At 39.9% G+C, this 18,942-nt stretch overlaps 1 protein-coding gene across 2 annotated transcripts in view; it reads right to left on the bottom strand.

The window, feature by feature from the left end:
- LOC140483152 (filamin-A-interacting protein 1-like) overlaps window positions 1-18,942 on the bottom strand; it is a 228,905-nt gene that overhangs the window by 9,021 nt on the left and 200,942 nt on the right. For both annotated transcript variants that reach the window (XM_072581168.1, XM_072581167.1), the window contains exon 6: window positions 15,564-15,786. In XM_072581168.1, coding sequence (XP_072437269.1) covers window positions 15,580-15,786 — 207 coding nt within the window. In that variant the 3' untranslated portion in view covers window positions 15,564-15,579. The remainder of the gene's footprint in view (window positions 1-15,563; window positions 15,787-18,942) is intronic.

Genomic DNA, 18,942 nt, shown 5'->3' with positions numbered 1-18,942 from the left:
CTCTTTCACAGATACTTCTTCTGCAAGTTAGGCAGTCTTTGGGTTAAATAATCCCATGTGTCAGTGAGAATATTATTTTTTTTCCAGGAAGCTTTGAGGACATCCATGAAGAAATTACTCCTAGTAACCAACTGTCATGATGAAATCTGAAGTAGAAAACATTATTTGGAGGTTGAGTTAGGCAAGTGGACAGCATGACCCACCCAAACAAACGGATTTATAGTGACCTGTGCCTCAATTCTAGGAATGTTGGCCTGAGCGTGGACACTGATATTGACACATCTACTCTAACAGTGCATTTCCAGCATTTTGCAGCGATGTTGTTAGTGATATTTCTCAGGGGATTTGAGGTGTCTTCTATTATTATCCATGTCTTTGGTGCATTCAAAACCACTGTTAACACTGTTACTCTCTAGACAATGATTTCATATCTGATTTGAGGTCTTTATCATTAAACACTCTGATCTTCAGAAGATCAAAGACAATGTTGGCACAATAAAGTCTGCACTCAATAGGTGGACATTCCAGGATGTGGGAATTGATCCACATTGTCTGGTGGCCCACCTTGGATCTTGATTGTTGAGGGCAATGCTTTGCTGCTGAAGCAGTTTGGTAGATGATCTTGGTCTTATGGATATTTAATTTTAAGCCCATTGTCTCATGTGCCTCGGTGAATGTATCATTGAAAATCTGGAGTTGACCTCTGAGTTTACATATGCACAAGTATAGTTTACAGATTGTAGCACAATATCAGAGTTTAGGATAGTCATGATTCTGAATTGGATGTGACGGAGGTTCAACAGTTTCCTGCTTTTCCTATCGATTATCTCCCCACCAGAGGGAAGCTTCAAGGAAATGGATAGGGTATTGTGACAAGGAAGATGGAGAAGACTGTTTCTGCGATGACACACCATGGCTTGATCTTAATTTGCATACATTTGGGCCTGAAGAGGATCGATTACTGAGATTCATGGCTTACATGCCATCGTGCAATAGTTGAGAGAGAATGAAGGACAATGAAGAACAGGCAGCCAAATTTAAGGAGCACATTCCATAATTCAACCCTGTTGACAGAGTCAAAGGCTTTTGTGAGGTCAAATAAGATCAAATTAAAAAGTTGTAGCTGTTCTGTACACTTTTCTTGAACTTGACTTGCTGAGTAAATTATATCCACTTGATCAGTGAAATCAAGATTAAATTGAGGTTGAAATGTAACTCATGTATGCATGCCAAAAGCTACATATTTCAAACACAGTGATCTATCCTCTAAAAGCAAGAAAAAAAATTGTCTAGGCATTGCACCTTAAACAAAATGTGGTTGGTGGTTGGCGGCAATTGTTCCTGGGTGCATTCTCCATGAATAATACACTGACCAGAGTCGACTTGCTAACCAAACAGTACCCTTTTCTCATGCAGTAAAATTGTTGCTCCCTTTTTGAGTGCAGAATGAAAAGGTTAGCCAACACAGATCTTTTTTTCTGAGCAACTTTATATAATTTGTTGAAAATGAGAATGGAAATAACACTAATTTGAAGAAAAGCATTTCTACAGGCAGTTTTGATACAAAGTGATAGTTCTGTTCTCACGTGATCTCGCATTATACAAAAATCGTGCAATAGTGGCGCCATTTAAACTAATGGGGCTAGAATCAGGTTCAACAACAAACCACAGGTCCCATATGGATAAATAGTTAACAGTTGGTCAGACCCTAGTCCACAGGTCATAGAACAGTCAAAGTTGGTGCAGTAACATTTTTTGTTGCAATGGGACCATTAGATTGGCTAGAAAACAATTGTGTTTCCTGTGTAGAGATGTGTAGCATGGGGCATTTTTATTCACCTTGTTAACTCAATATGGAATTGCATTTTCAATGTCCTTCACACGCCAACAAGACACTTACCCAATCTGTTATCACTGAGCGTGCTTTGTTTTCAAAATCCACTAGATGGCACATTTGTCACATAAGCTGGCCAAATGAATAGTACCAGGTCCAATTGCAAAATAGACTAACAGCTGTTTTCTGGGGTGGAATCTTCCCAGCCCTGAATGACAATGGTAATCAGTTGGGAAATTAAATGAGATCAGAGAAATTAGATTCTCATACTGAAAAATAAAGAGTTTGATTTTCTGTGGGAATCTTGCTGGTAAGTGGGGAGAGGCTTATCTGCATGCATTAACGTCTCATTATTACCCAATCTTGCCTCATTTCTATGCAATTTTTTATTTCATCAGATATTGGTGAGAAACCAGACTGTGAAAATTTCTGACCCGAGAGTCACGGCAGGTACTTGTTCATCCAGGTCTCCAATTTGGTCAGTATTCCCCAACAAATGTGAAGTGCTGCATTTTGGAAAGGCAAATCAGGGCAGGACTTAACACACTTAAGGGTAAGGTCCTGGGGACTGTTGCTTAACAAAGAGACCTTGGAGTGCAGGTTCATAGTTCGTTAAAAGTGGAGTCACAGGTAGATAGGATAGTGAAGAGGTGTTTAGTATGCTTGCCTTTATCGTAGAATCATAGAATCCCTACAGATTGTAAATAGGCCATTTGGCAGCAGGTCAGGCAGCATCTAAGGAGCAGGATGCTGCCTGAACTGCTGTGCTTTTCCAGCAACACTCTGATCGAAACTCTGGTTTCCAGCATCTGCAGTCCTCACTTTTGCCCATTTGGCCCAACAAGTCCACACCGATGTTTTGAAGAGTAACCCACCCAGACCCATTCCCCTACACTTACCCCTAACTAATGCGCCTAACCCACACATCCCTGAACATTATAGGCAATTTTGCATGGCTAATTCACTTAACCTGCACATCTTTAGATTGTGGAAGGAAACCGGAGCACCCAGAGGAAACCCACGCAGGCACGGGGAAAATGTTCAAACTCCACACAGCTCAAGGCTGGAATTGGATCTGAGTCCCTGGCGATATGAGGCAGCAGTGCTAACCACTAAGGCAACATGCCACCCAGGGTCAGAGCATTGCTTATTGTAATTGGGAGGTCATGTTGCGGCTGTACAGGATATTGGTTAGGCCACTTTTGGAATATTGTGTGCAATTCCAATCTTCCTCCTTTAGGAAGGGTGTTGTGACACTTGTAAGGTTTCAGAAAAGATTTACAAGCATGTTTCCAAGGTTAGAGAGTTTGAGCTACAGGAAGAGACTGAATGGGCTGGGGCTATTTTCCCTGGAGCATAGGAGGCTGGAGAATGACCTTACAGAGGTTTATAAAATCATGACGGGCATGGATAGGGTAAATAGGTAAGGTCTTTTCTCTAGGTGGGAGGGGAGGGGTGTCCAAAACTGGAGGGCAAAGGTTTAGGGTGAAAGGGAAAAGATTTAAAAGGGACCTAAGGGGCAACTTTTACATGCAAAGTCTCGTGCATGTATGGAGTGAGCTGCCAGAGGAAGTGGTGGAGGCTGGTGCAATTACAACATTTATAAGGCATCTGGATGGGTATATGAATAGGAAGGGTTTAGAGGGATATGGACCAAGTCCTGGCAAATGGGAGTAGATTAATTTAGGATATCTGGTCAGCTTGGACGAGTTGGACCAAAGAGTCTGTTTCCAGGCTGTACATCTCTGTGACTGTGACTCTGACTCTGTCATGGGTTATGTTCCATGGGTAGCAACTACCAGCATCCTTCATCCAAAATTAGCATTGGACACACACCACCTCACTACATCCTCATAGTACATCTCTGACTTTCCATTTCAATGCTGCACTTTGGACTGCACTGACACCTTTCATTGCAACGCTGCTACAAAGACAGTATTGTGCAGGTACAGGCACCCAGCTTGTGTATCATAACAGCATGCTTCGGAGAGCTTTTAACTTGCTCTTTTATCACTGACTCATTTTGTGCTTTCTTGGATTCTCTCAGCGTTTCTGCCTTGCCTTTTCTTTTTGAATATTGCTGTCTTATTCATAACTTGCAATTTCATGGAACATCCCTGTATGCTCTGCTTTTTGGGTGCAGACATAAAGCCAGGCAGCTTGTCATGGTGTCAACAATGATTAGTCAAAGGGATGGATATGTTTTGTACAATACTGGACTATGTCAATGTCTTACCAACAGCATGTGCCATCAGCTTACATGCCAAACTCATTTAATGTGTGACAACCAAATGGCCATGTCTCAAAGTCTTTGGGAAGGAGTCTTCAGACAGGGAGTCCCAGCTCAGCCAATCAAGGATGTTGGCCAGGTTAGTCCAGGAGCTTGGGGCATTCAGGATCAAGTGATCCATATCATTACAGTCCAAGGTTTGGACCACCAGTCTGGGTATTAGCAGTAAGTCAACTGTGAAGCTGAATAGAGATCAATCAAGGGTCTGGTCAGACTTCAGGGCCTGGTTTCAAGTTGATCACGGGACCTGGGCTGTGGTCAGTCCTTGGGGGTATATTCACAGAAATCAATAGCAGTTATCAGAATATAAGAAGCAAATTGTGGGGTTGAAAGCAGCAGTGTAGAGGGGACGATTATGAATGGGAGGGAGCAAACTCATAATATAGGGATTGGAGATGATACTGCAGTGGAGGCCACTGGTTACTGCAGGAGAGCAGGGGTCATTGACGATCACTACCACCTTAGCTTTGACAGGGCAATGCTACTGCATGATGGTTGGCAGAACTAAGCTGGTTGGCATAATTAAGGCTGTAGCACAGTGGGTAATATGGTAAAGACTTAAATGAAAGCGTTGGGTGGGAATGTAGGAACCACAGAACCAATAATGTTATCAGGCAGTTTAAAGAAGAAAGGAGCATGAAGGTTTGGGAGCGTCACTTAGATTAATGGGTCAAGCTAGCAACCCAAACTTTGAAGAACATCCTGCATTGCCTCCATTTTCATCTGCATTGCATTGGAAATGAAATGGCTGCCCTTGCACCCAAAGTAGGTGGAAAGTTTTTTTAATGTCTGAGGATAGTTGGAAGTAATGTGAAGACCTTCAAGGGTCAACTGCATTAAATCAGCTACTTAAACAGTGTAATGTTTAAGATATGTGTAAACACAGATTTCTGCATATGAACTGAATGTAGTGACCAACTGTGTAAAATACAAATAAAATCAAGAAGGGCGGATGTTGGAAATCTGAAACATAAACAGAAATTGCTGCAAAAACACTGGAGTTCTGGCATCATTTATGGAGAGAAAGCAGTGCTAATGTTTCAGGTGAAATGTTGACTCTGCTTTCTCTCCACAGATGTTGCCAGACCTGCTGGGTTTTTCCATGTGAAATACAAGCCCTGGCCATAAGCAACCTTGACCATGTTATTCACCATTACAAATTGATCAATGTTGTCTCTGTGAGGAGAAGTAAGCATACATGACCTTAGCAGAGTCATCCCTGGGTCACAATCCAAAAAAAAAATCAAAGGTGTTATTGGTATCATATAGGACAGAGGTGATTTTCTCTCCTTTCTTAACTTTTAGAATTGAAAGCATGATCTTTTATGTAATGCTGCTTTTCTTGGGTGGAGCTGGGGAGTGGGGGAGTAGTGAGGTGAGTGGATAAAGTTGCAACGTACTCCAAACGGAGTGTGCACGTTATCCTTGCATGCTGTGCCCTGCACAACTGTGATGTTCTGGATATTGAAGAGCTGGGAGAACAACAGTTGTCTGAGGAGGAAGATTGCAGGAGAAATATCACCTTCACAAATGGAGACAGAAAGGAGGAAACTACAGGCTAGCTAAACATCTGTTGGAAGCCATTACTGAAGACATTATAACAGAGCATGCAGAAAAATCCAAGATAATCAGGCAAGATTTATATTTTTGGGGAATCTTTAAAGAAAGAAATATGTTGTGGATAAAGGGGAGCTGGTGAATGTATTATACTTAGATTTCAGAAGGCATTTGGTAAGCTGTCACATCAAAGATTATTGAGAAAATAAAAAACTCATGGTATAAAGGATACCATATTGGCATGAAGTAATTGGGTGACTTATGATAAGTATAAAAAGTAGGTGTAAATAAATTATTTTCAGGTTGGCACAATGGTTTTGCTCCACCTTCTGAGAAGCAGCAGAGGAGGAATACTGAGATTGCAGGTGAATGGGTGACCATTTGCCAAAGGAGAGGAGACAGCAGGTCTAGGAAACCCAGGATTCCTTGAAGCTGTCTAATAGGTATGAAATTTTGAGATGATATTAAGCTAGGGAGAATAGTGAATTGCAAAGATGACTTTGATTTGGAGGTGCTGATGTTGGACTGTGGTGGACAAAGTTAAAAATCACACAACACTAGGTTATAGTCCAACAGGTTTATTTGGAAGTACTAGCTTTCGGAGCGCTGCTCCTTCATTGGGTGATTGTGGACACCTGATGACTTCGAATGACTTCAGAGAGATATTGACAGGTTGGCCAAATGGGAAGACACCTGACAGATGAATCTCTATGCATAAAAATGTAGGGTAATGCAGTTTGGTGGAAGAAATACTGAGAGACAATGCAGGCTCAAGTGTCCAACTTTGACAAGAACACAGAAGCAAAGGAACCTCAGGGTTTATGGGTATAATTTTCTGAAGGTGGACAGGCAAGTCGAAACTGTTGTTAAGAAGGCTTAACGGATTCTTCTATTTATAAATAGAGGCATAGAATTTAAAAATAAGGAAGTGATGCTACATCTCTATAAATCATTGGTCAGACCACATTTGGAGTTTTGTGTTCAGTTCTTGACAACTTATTTAAGAAAGGACATTAACTGCCTAGGAGATAGTGCAAAGGAGATTTACTAGAATGATACCAACAATGAGGGATTTTAGATTCAACAAGAGATTTGAGAGATTTGGTTCATTATCTTTGGAGCAGAGAAGATTAAGAGGTGACCTTATTGAGGTATTCAAAGTTATGAACAATTTTGATAGGGTAGAAAAGTATATTCTGTTTCCACTTGTTGATATGTCAGTAACTAGGGATCACAACTTCGAGTTTGTCAGCAAGACAGCTAGGAATGAAATGAGGAGAAATGTTTTTACTCAGAGAATTATTAGGATTTGAAATGTGCTCCCTAGAAGAGTGGTGGAGGTGGATTATATGAGAAGGTTTGAAAGAGAGCTCGATGTATATTTGAAAGTGAAGAAGTTAGAGGACTGTGGAGATAGGGCTAGAGAACGGGATTAACTGGATAGTTATTTCAGAAGCTGTACAGGCACAATGGATCAAATGGCCTCCTCTGTATTGTAAATTATATGATTCTATGATTCACTATATATAAATGTCATAGCTGAAGGATCTAGAGGTATGGTTGCTAAGTTTGTTGATGACTCAAAGATAGACAGGAAAGCAAGATGTGAATAGTACATAAGGATACCACAAGGGGATAGAGATTGATTCAAAGAGTGAAGAAAGATCTGACAAATGGATTATAAGGCAGTAAAATGTAAAATTGTCCATTTTGGCAGGAAGAATAAAAAAGATGCATTTTACCTAAATGATGAAAGACTGAAGAGTACTGAGATGCAGAGGGATCTGGATGTCCTCCTGCATGAACCAGAAAAGTTTAGTATGCAAGTACAGCAAATAATTAGGAAAGCCAAAGTAAGGTTATCATTTATTGTGAGGGGAATTGTTTATAAAAGTAGGGAGGTTATGCTTTAGTTGTAAAAGGCATTGATAAGACCACATTTGGAGTACTGTGTACACTATTAGTCTCCTTATTTAAGGAAGGATGAATATGCATTAGAAGCAAGTCAGAGAAAGTATACTAGACTGTTACCTAGAATGCATGGTTGTTTTATGAGGAAAGGTTTGATAGGCTAGGCGTGCATCCATTGGAGATCAGTGGAGTAACAGGTGACTTGATAGAAACTTAGATGCTGTAGAAAGGATATTTCTTCTTGTGGAAGACTCTAGAAATAGCAGTAGCTATTTTTTTAAAAAGTAGTTCCCTCATTTAAAACAGAGACGTGGAGACATTTTTTGCCAAAGAGTGGTGGATCTGAGAAATTCCCTTTCTCAAAATGTGTGAAAGTTGAGTCTTCGGATATTTTTAAGGCTGAGGTAGGAAGATTCCTGATGTATAAGGGATGAAGGACTACAGTAGACAAGAAGATAGGGTAATTAAAGCAGTCATAAATTTACTGAATGATGGAACAGGTTCAAAGGGTCAAATGGTGCGCGCCCACACGCACACAGACACACAGAAAGTGTACGTACACACACACACACACTCTATTAGGAATGAGAACTTCAATTAATGTTTCCATCCACCTAAATGGCATCAGCCAACACAGCATGGACTAAGGATCAAAGCAGCACCAATTAGCCCCATTATTACTATTTCTTTGAGCAAAGTAGCATGTAAATCGGTCAGCTACAATGAAGGTGTCTTGTGATATTAAGAAAAATCTAGTTTGAATATCTGCATAAATTTACTACTTTTTGTACAACATTTTGCTGACCTGTAAGTTGAAATACTGTGCAGCTTTGTAACAAGCTGCTAAAGAAACATCAAAAACAGAATCTGACTTCAAAATAATTCCAGACTGTTTCAATTCCATTACCTCATCAACAAAAACAGCTTGTGCAGCCTCAGTCAAGGAGTAATTTTGCCTTCTATACCCAGGATCCAAGTAAACCGTATTTGATTAAACTTCAGCTTGTGCTTGAGCCAATAATCAGCACCAAATAATAACCTGGCTTTGTTGGGAATTACCTAAATGTTCCTTTCATGAAACTGGGTTTCTCAAGCTGCTACCTTCCGCTAGTTCTCAAACCTGGATCAAGCATTTCATAGGTAAAAACAATGACTGCAGATGCTGAAAACCAGATTCTGGATTAGTGGTGCTGGAAGAGCATAGCAGTTCGGGCAGCATCTGAGGAGCAGTAAAATCGATGTTTTGGGCAAAAGCCCTTCAGGCAGCATCTGAGGAGCAGTAAAATTGACGTTTTGGGCAAAAGCCAGAAAGGGCTTGGAGAAATTCAGCAATTTTTGGTGGGGAGGTGGCTAGGCTCCATTACCTCATTTTAGTGTCAACCCTACTGGGTTTCACTATTACACTCTCTGCCTTTATTCCTGATCTAGCTTATCTCTCCACTCTTCAGGCTCTCTATCTTTATTCCTGATGAAGGGCTTTTGCCCAAAACGTCGATTTTACTGCTCCTCAGATGCTCTTCCAGCACCACTAATCCAGAATCAAGCATTTTATAGCCTTACCAGGAGCTGGATGGCCGGCTAGATGATGATGGGGAGAGGAGAGGGACAAAAGGCACGAGTGACAAATGACTGGGATTGAGGCAGAGGGAGCAGTAGTAGCCCACCTATCTTTGGTCAAATTGAGTGCTTTATTCTTGTTTATATAGCTCTTCTAATGTAAAAAAAATGCTTTACAAGAGCTGTAATTGAGACAGATACCAAAGTAAGGTGACGCTTGGGTAAATGGGAGGTAAGGTGGGAGAGAGGAACTGCTAAAATATGTGTTCAGGATGGTTGTTGGCATGGCAATAGATTGGGTAGAAGCAGGGAGGTTGTTTCCACTGGCAGGTGAAACTAGAACAAGGGGACATAGCCTCAAAATAAGGGGAAGCAGACTTAGGACAGAGTTGAGGAAGAACTTATTCACTGAAAGGATTATAAATCTGTGTAATTCCCTGCCCAGTGAAGCAGTTGAGGCTACTTTGTTGAATGTTTTTAAGACAAAGATGGACATACCTTTGAAGAAATTAAGGGGTAGGGTGAGCGGGTGGGTAAGTGGAGCTGAGTCCACAAAAAGACCAGCCATGATCTTATTGAATGGCAGAGCAAGCTCGACAGGCCAAATGTCCTACTGCTGCTCCTTTTTCTTATGTTCTAACAAAAGTGGTGGGAAGATGGGGTGCAATTGCAAGAGACCAGAAGAACAAAATGTTCTGGGACATTTGTAGAACCAGAAGAGATCTGAGAGCCAAATCTTCTAAGCACCAGCCATCTCTGTTGGATTACAGTCCATTCCAACATTCTTTAAACCAGACAACAAAATTCCACTTTTGTGCCTGGGAGTTCTGAACCTGATCTGTTCAGAAATGCAGAGCAATCATTCAGAGGACTTCTTAGATTTCCAGCCAGGCATTGCAGAGGATGATGGGCACCATCTCCTTTTTAGAGCATATTCTGATAAAACCTCATTCACTAGCATGTTGTGCAGCTTGGAATATTTAATTAGACTTTTTGTGTGGTGGATTGTATATATCGCAGGATGGGTGGCAGATTGCTGGGTAGGTGGCAGATTGGAAAGATTATGTCAGGGAGAAGCCAAGAGTTGGGGCTATATTTTGTAATGTTGAGGTGATAGAGGGTCAGGGAATGAGATGGAACATTGTGGTGGAGGTCTGGAATCAAAGAATCAGGAGGGGAGTTGGGCGAGGTTGTTGGAGGGGCAGGGGTTTTGGATCACAAATGTTGGAGTCAGAGTGTTGGGGCCATTCAGAGGGTTATTGTGTTAATTATATAGTTAACAAAGAGTTAAACATGGTTTTAATCTGACTAACATCTCCTGAGCAACTAACGAGGTAAGTAAGTCGGCTGTCTTCCATGCCTCTGACTCACATTTGTGCTGGGTTCAAAGGAGCTAAGGAATTTCCCATCAATAGTTTAAAACTTCCGGGACGGTCCTGTTGAGTCAGTATGTCAAGATTTCCAAGATGGCCCTGCGGTTATCTTTTGAAGTATATCCTATCCCCGACTATCTGTAGACCAGAAGATTGGGCCACAAAAGGATTTAAAGATACTGAGAGGGTTTGGTAGCCAATGTAGATTCACTATAAAAGGCAATAGGATATAACATCAAAGTTTGGAATGAATTGAGAGATAAAGTGATAAATATGCATACTGTTGTACAGTACCTGTTTAACTTAGCGGCAGTTGTTGAGATTTTTCATCCTGCACCATTAGTACAAATGTGGATCATCTCAATTCTGCTCCTGCAACACTTTACCCAGATTAATACCAATTGCCTTCTTTAAAGATGTAGAAGATCACACCATATCACATACATCAATGTAAACTTTATCTAGTCTTTTGTTCATGCCACCTTCTATCCAAGTATCACTTAGTATCCTTGCATGTTAGCAGATATTGTCATTTCTGCCAAGGCCAATGTGCACAAGGAAATGAAATCAACTAAGATTAAACAAACTGAATGAAAAGTCATAGATTTCTAATTAGATTATTAATGTAGAAAGGGAGGGTCAGAGACCATTGTAGCAAAGATGTTTTGTGGAATGCGTCAGAGGGAAAAATTGTTTTAGTTAAGGAATTCTGATTAGGAAACTTCTGAAATGATTTGCTTTTTAAACATAGACTTGAAATATTGAGAAAAAAGATAACTTGTGAAAAAAATCCCCACCTGCAGTAATTATTTATTCTGATTGGGAAGAATATTTAATTACTTTGGTGTGCACAAATGGAAACAAACATCTCCTGAAATCAAATAGCTCTCAAAATGCAACATGTCCTCTGTAAGGTGCTGTAGGCGCTGATATCTGAAGCAGAAATATTGAAGAAATTAACTCAAAGAAAGAGCTACCAGAATCTATACTGGAAATTAGTAAATTTACTCTGTTACTTACCTCATATTAAACCAGCCCTAACATCCTATCTCAATTCACTTTTGTTCCTTAACTACCAGCATGTTTGCAAGACTTCACAAGGGACCTCATTCCCTATGTTAAGCAGTAGAAAGCACAAGAACCAGTAAATCAAATAATACAGCATGAACGATAAATGTCTTCCAGTTCAACTGTAATAGTCTCTTAAGGGACATAAGTCAACCTTGCTTGGAGTAGTATGTTATTGAATAGAAACAGATTCAAAGACCATCTTCATTAATCATTAGCTTTGGCCTTTCAAGTCATTTTAATTGAAGAATATCAAGTTCTATTCCCCTGGTAGACTTCCTCCCCAAAAGCTTGATGGAAGCATTAAAAAGCCTCGTAAAAGTCATCAGCATTGGGGTTTGATCAGGTGGGAGCCTGAGACAAATCGTTTGTTGTGGAACAGTGCACCTCACATTTGACTCCCACTTAAATATATTCTGAAGTAGTTCTTTAGAGTCATTATTATCTTTAAACTTGATGGCATATTTCTTACTGCTTACTTCAGTACAAAACCAATCTATTGTGTACTATTTATTAAGATATAAATATCTTACATGCAGACAGAACCTTTAATGTACAGTACCATGAAACAGATGTGATTCAGCATCAAGAACTAGTAAGGATAGGAATATCAGTTAAATAGATGACTGAAAATATAGTTTTTAAGGAGGTATTTCAAGGACCTTTTGACACAGGCAGCTGATAGGGGTAAGTGGGTGACATGGTAGTCAACTTAGTTTTCAAGTTAACAAAGGAAGAATTGTTGCTGATATAGTAAACAGTTCTCTCTCATCAGATACTGAGTCTCCTCCTTCATATCACCATCACTACATTTCTCCTCAAAAATATCCCTCAATTACTCTGTTCTTACACAATTCCATCTCTAATCTCCCTTGGATGTGTTGCCATCTCCCAAAGCTGCGCCTATTTTTCCCAGGATCCCAAGTTTGAATTCCTCCAATCAGCTTTCTAACCTTGTCACAATATTGAATTGCTCTCAAAGTCACAAATGAAATCTCCTTCTTGACTTACCTCCAGCTTTTGACTGGTTAGCCACGCCATCATCCTCTAAAGTCTTTGATTGTCAACCCACCGGATTACATCTGCTCTCACTTGATCCTATTTTTACACAACCGGTCATAGTCAGAGAATCACCTGCAATGACTTCTCTTCCTGCTCCCTCAGAATTACCTTTTGAAACCTACAAAGATCTTTCCTTGACCCCTAAGTCTCATCTTCATGCTGCCCCTTAGCAAAATCATGCAAAATTTCAGAAGTCACATGTACAGCGATGTTACCCATCTCTTTGCCAGCTGTTGTTCTTCAACATTTGGCAAAATTCTGATCCCTAGCCACTGACTCTCACTGATAATGTTACTAGTATGGTGATAAAACCCCTGAAAACAAATCTTCCCGTCAGTGAGCTAACTCACATACTGACTCCATCTGTCTTCATAAGAACCTTCTGAGGCCGAACCAAAGTGCTCACAACTGTTGGTGTCATTCTGACCCCAAGGTAAGGTTCCAATCACATATTCACACCATTGCTAAGGCTGCCCACTTCCTTAACAATGTCCAATTCTGCCCCTGCCTCAGCTCACCCGCAGTTGAAAGCCTTAGCTCTACCTCTATTATTTGACAATTCCAGTCCACAATTTTGCAAATTTCCCACATTTTACCTTCTGTCAGGTTGAGGTCATCCAACACTTACACAAGTCCCTTCACCCTCACCCCTGTGTTCAGTGACCTATATTGGTCCCAGTGATTTTGTTAGAGGGCTTTCTTTCCAATGCTGTGCCTGTTTTTTTTCAAGTTCTGCCTTTTCAAAAAAAAACCTTACTAATTAAAGACCTAAAAACTGCTGCATGCTTGAGGAACAACCTGCCAAGGTTTGCAGATAAAGTAAATATACCTCATTAGGAGTCAGACAGAAATGATAAGGAGAAAACCTAGAGGTGAGCACAAATATGTTCTTACCAGATATGTCAGTACACATAAAGTTTCCTGTAGAGACCGATTGAAACTGGGAAACCTGACGGCACTGTTTCTGTTAATCTATGCTAAATAAACCAGCAAACTGCCATATTTGGGTCCTTCATAGTGTGAGATTGTGACCATAACCTGCACACAGCCACTCCAGTTTTGCTAAATACATTCCTAAAAACATAGTTCCAAATATTCTGATCAGATTAAAAACTACCCACTTAATGATGACTGGCTCGGAGGTCCCTATATAAAACTTTAGTTAGGCCACATAATGGAGAATTGTGTACAGTTCTGGTCACCTCATTATGGAAGAGATGTGAAGGCTTTGGAGAGGGTACAAAAAAAAGGTTTACCTGGAGGTTGCCTTGATTGGAATGTTTTAGCTACAAGGAGTGGTTGGACAAATTTGGACTATTTTCACTAGAGTATCGGAAGCTGAGGTGCGACCTGATAGTATATAAAATTATGAGAAGCATAGATAGGGTGAATAGTTGGAATCTTTTTCTCAGGGTGGAAATGTCAAATATGAGGGTCATAATGTGGAAATATTTAAAGGAGATGTGCAAGGAAATGTTTTTGCATTGAGAGTGGTAGGCATCTGGAACATGCTGCCAGGGAAGGTGGTAGAAGCAAAGACGATAGCAATGTTTTAAAAATATTTAGATAGACACATGAATAGAGAGGGAATGGAGGGATTTGGACCATAAGCAGGTAGATGTAATATAAGTGGGATTAGTTTAGAATGGCATCATGGTCAGCACAGACATGGTGGGCTGAAGGGCCTGTTCTATCTTCTGCGGTACTGCTGTTATAAATCTGTTCAGGAATCTATGATTCCAGCAGCCAAGAAGATCTTTGCACAAACCGTGACCCCTTTTAAAGTACTGGTTCTGTGTATTATGTGGTTTAAATGTCCAGTACACACTTTGATAGCAGACACTTTGATAGCTACCTTGAAAGAGTTAGTATGTAATGTGAGTAGGGGTTGGTAATGGTTTCGTTGGGTTAGGTGGTAGGGTGCTAAGTAGATGAGTTGGACTGGATCCAGGTAAGTTGATGAGCACTTGGGAGGGTCTGGAATTTACATTAACTAGAAACTTACAGGTTAGAAAGTGCCCAAAGCTGAACCTAAATTTATGTTCATCTACTATCTCTGACAACACTAACTCATCTGAAAATGTTTGTGGGAATAATGTTTTCTAAAATCAATTTTAAATATATAATCTCACGAATTTTAACTGTCCTCTTACCTTACTGACCCTACTTGTTTGAATTAATTTGCTATGCGCAGTTTATCTAACCAGGACAAGTCTTTGACTTGGCGGTAGCCTTCCCACCTGTGAACCAGGAAAGAGCAGTGTTCAAACCTGATTCAAGAGCGGAACTCTTAACTCAACCTCAGATCTATATCAAATGGGATACTCCCATTTGGTGAGTGTGGTCAGCTCTCCCTTTGTGCCAGCAGCCTTTTATGTGTTGCAGGAAATAATAAAATCCTCCACTGACAAGAACAATAGCTAATTTAAAGATGGCCAATGTTCATGTCAAGCCTGTCAGACAGTTATTCAGCTTGCAAATTCTTAAACTACTTTTTCATATTCTTTTTAAAGAAGAGACATGAAACTATTTTATCTAAACTAATAGATATGTTGTTATACAAGCTTCATTTGAATCAAAACTAAGTGACTGGAACCTTTCCCTGTCAGTACACATAGGAGAATGTTGCTTTTTATGCCAATGCCTACATAATATGTTAAACTAACAATTTAACTTGGTTAAATAGTTAACTTGTCTTCACAAGTGTACATATACTCAGATGAATCTTACTTTTGTGATACAACAGTTATCAGTGCTAAGATGTTGGTAATTTTAATGACCAGTTTAAAAAAATGAATACTGTTAATATATTATAAGACATAGGAAGAGTTCATTCATTGAGTGAATATGGGATATGGAAGTTTGCTGCAGATTGGGTGATCTCTATGGTAACGGTAACACGTTCACCTACCCCATGATGTCTATCCTCAGCTCTTCCCCCCAGCCTGAGAGATCGGACTGCTGACAGGAGACTTCTTCAGTTCAATTCTCATTGACTGGCTTTCAGTACGAGATTCATATTTTGCCACACCTCCTGTTCCAACAGCTGGCACTACTGGTTTTCCTGCTTTCATACCTTTTGACATGGGGATGCGTGTGGGTGTGGGTCGTTGTGCTGACCCCTCCTGTGCTGCCTAGAAAAAGAAAGAGAAAAAGACTGTTTGCACATTCTGCCAGTATTAGTTTATGAAAGAAAATTTTGATTGTTATATTGCCTTATAAAACTGAACATTTTCTGTAAAGGTGAGTCCATTTTCTGTGATTAAGTATCCTCAGAAATAATGTCTCATGTTATTGCATGAAAATGAGCATCCTCCAGTGTTCAAAACACGATCAGATACAACCTATTAAATATGGGACAAAATATCAGTTTTACTATTCAGTTCCTAATTTTCACCTTCATTTAATAAACCTTGATAAAATTAGCAAGACACAGATCTCACTTAATTTGTGTGAATTGGCAATGCTACAAGAAGCTAGTAACTAGTAAATATAAATAAGCTTCATTAAACAATTATTTACAGTGGTTTGTGAGAGAAGATAACTCCTGGAACCCTAGAAGGGTTGGCATGGTGCCTCAGTGGTTAGCACTACTGCCTCACAGAATCAAGGACCCAGGTTCGATTCCAGCCTTGGGCGACTGTGTGGAGTTTGTACATTCTCCCTGTGTCTGTGTGGGTTTCATCCCACAATCCAAAGATGTGCAGGTTAGATGACTTGATCATACTAAATAGTGTTCAGGGATGTGTAGGTTAGGTGTGTTAGTCAGGGGAAATGTAGCACAATAGGATAAGAGAATGGGTCGGTGTGAACTTATTGGGCATAGTGGCCTGTTTCCTCACTGTAAGGGTTCTGTGATTCCAAGGCTCAGGCTGCAGTTAAATGTGATCTGATGTCACTGCAACAGCTCCTTACTCATGTGCTCAGTAGTTATTTTTAGACTATTCTTGCATTCCAGGATGATCCTTTTAAAAAATGAGATCAAGACTCAATAGTGTATTTTATTGTCTAGCCAATCTAGCAGTTAATAGCTGACAGTTATTTGCTATGTTCATTCATATAGTTTCTACTGGACTTTGGGAGTGGAGATGTGGCCCTAACAAGAGAATAGCCAGAGACAATATTGATCGTATGAGAATTAGGGCATTCTCTGTGGAGATCAGACCATGATTGAGCAAATTAATAGCTAAACAAGCCATATGATACAACAGTGAAGTTTAGAGAATCTGATTTATATCAGTTATAGAGGAGCAATGATTAAAAATAAACTGCATGTGCAAAGTTGTGTTTCAACTGTCTAATAATTAAATATTAATTGTAGATTAAAAGCTACAAGGCACTATCTAACCTTAGCTGATATTGCCATATTTATTGCTAAATATAGTAGTTGTGTTATCACTATCTACTAATGCAGAAAATGTTAACTGATTGAATGGAATAATAAGATTGAAACTTGACCAAAAATTCACATTACATACTCTGCCTGCTAGTTAAATGGTTGACACTTGATACTGACACAAATTACACTTTTCTCGAGGACTCTGAGGAACCACTATCTATAACACCGGTGAATGCAATCTTTGCGACTGGAGAAGGAAATGCTGCACTGGTTTGAGAGTCAGGAAGATACAGTTCTGGAAAATTGTTGTGCCTTAACTCCATCAATAAATGCAATTCTTTCTAGAATACGGCTAAAAACCAATAGTCTCTTAACAATTTAAATTTCAAAATTTCTATGCCATTTCAACATGATAGTCAGAGATGTACAGCACGGAAACAGACCCTTCGGTCCAACTCGTCCATGCCGGCCAGATATCCTAAACTAATCTAGTCCTATTTGGCAGCACTTGGCCCATATTCCTCTAAACACATCCAATCATATACCCATCCAGATGCCTTTTAAATGTTGTAATTGTACCAGCCTCTACCACTTCCTCTGGCAGCTCATTCCATACACGCATGAAAAAAGTTGCTCCTTTACATCCCTTTTAAATCTTTCCGTCTCACTCTAAACTTGCGCCCTCTAGGTCTGGACACCCCAACTAGGGAAGAGACCTTGTCTATTTACCCTATCCATGCCCCTCATGATTTTATAAATTTCTATAAGGTCAACCCTCAGCTTCCGATGCTCCAGGGAAACTAGCTCCAGCCTATTCAGCCTTTTCCTATAACTCAAACCTTCCAACCCTGCCAACATCCCTGTACATCTTTTCTGAGCCCTTTCAAGTTTCACAACATTGTTCCTATAGGAAGGAGACTAGAACTGCATACAATATTCCAAAGTGGCCTAACCAATGTCTTGTACAACCACAATATGATTTTCCAACTCCTATACTTGGTGTTCTGACCAATAAAGGAAAACATATCAAACATCTTCTTCATATCCTATCTACCCGCCAATGCACTTTCAAGGAGCTATGAACCTGCATTCCACCTTCTTTACTGCTAGTGATTACTTCAAACAGCAGGCAGTTTTCTCCCTAATTCCCAATGACTCATTTATCTCTGGCTTCTTGATGTCACATAGTGAAATGCTACTTAGTATCAAGGTCAGTATCCCTCATTTTTCACTGAGTTCAGTCCTTTTTTGAATGTGCAAAATAGAAGCAGAAGTATGCCATTCAGCCCCTTCAACAGGGCCTGCTCTTCTGTACAATCATATCTGATTTGATCATTTGAATTTCACATTTCTGGCTAATAATTTTTGATGCTGTACATCTCTATGATTCTATGCCCTTACCTGATAAGTATCTGTCTATTTCAGCCTTAAAAGTATTCAATGAGCCCTACCTCCAGAAGCTAGAGAGTTCTAAAGCTGCACAATCATCTGTGAGAATAACATTATTCTCACTTCAGTCCTGAAAGGAAATTTCCTAATTTCTAAGCAGTGTCCCTCCAATTCTTGATTCACTCACAAGAGAAAACAACCTTTCCTTGTTCATCTTGTCAAAGCCATTCAAGCTTTTGTATCAAATCAATCAAATAGTCTTCTGATTCAATCAATCAATTTAATTCCAGTGGAATCAAATCAGTCTGTCCTTCCTTTGCTCATAAGACAAACCACTCATCTCAAGCTTTCAATACAGTATACTTTGTATGAACCATCTCCAATGCATTTACATCTTTCCTTAAGTAAGGAGACCAAAACAACAGACAATATTCATCATGTGGTCTCACCAACATCCTATGTGACCGTAGCACTAAATCCTTACCTTCATTTCAATTCCTCCTGTTATACCAAAGGATAGCATTTCATTAGCCTTCTTAATTACTTGCTGTGCCTGCATATT

The sequence above is a fragment of the Chiloscyllium punctatum genome, chromosome 11, assembly GCF_047496795.1.
Source record: "Chiloscyllium punctatum isolate Juve2018m chromosome 11, sChiPun1.3, whole genome shotgun sequence".
In the NCBI taxonomy this organism is placed as follows: Eukaryota; Metazoa; Chordata; class Chondrichthyes; order Orectolobiformes; family Hemiscylliidae; genus Chiloscyllium; species Chiloscyllium punctatum.
Note: the sequence above shows the minus strand (reverse complement) of the source record. Positions and strands in the feature narration are given on the sequence as shown.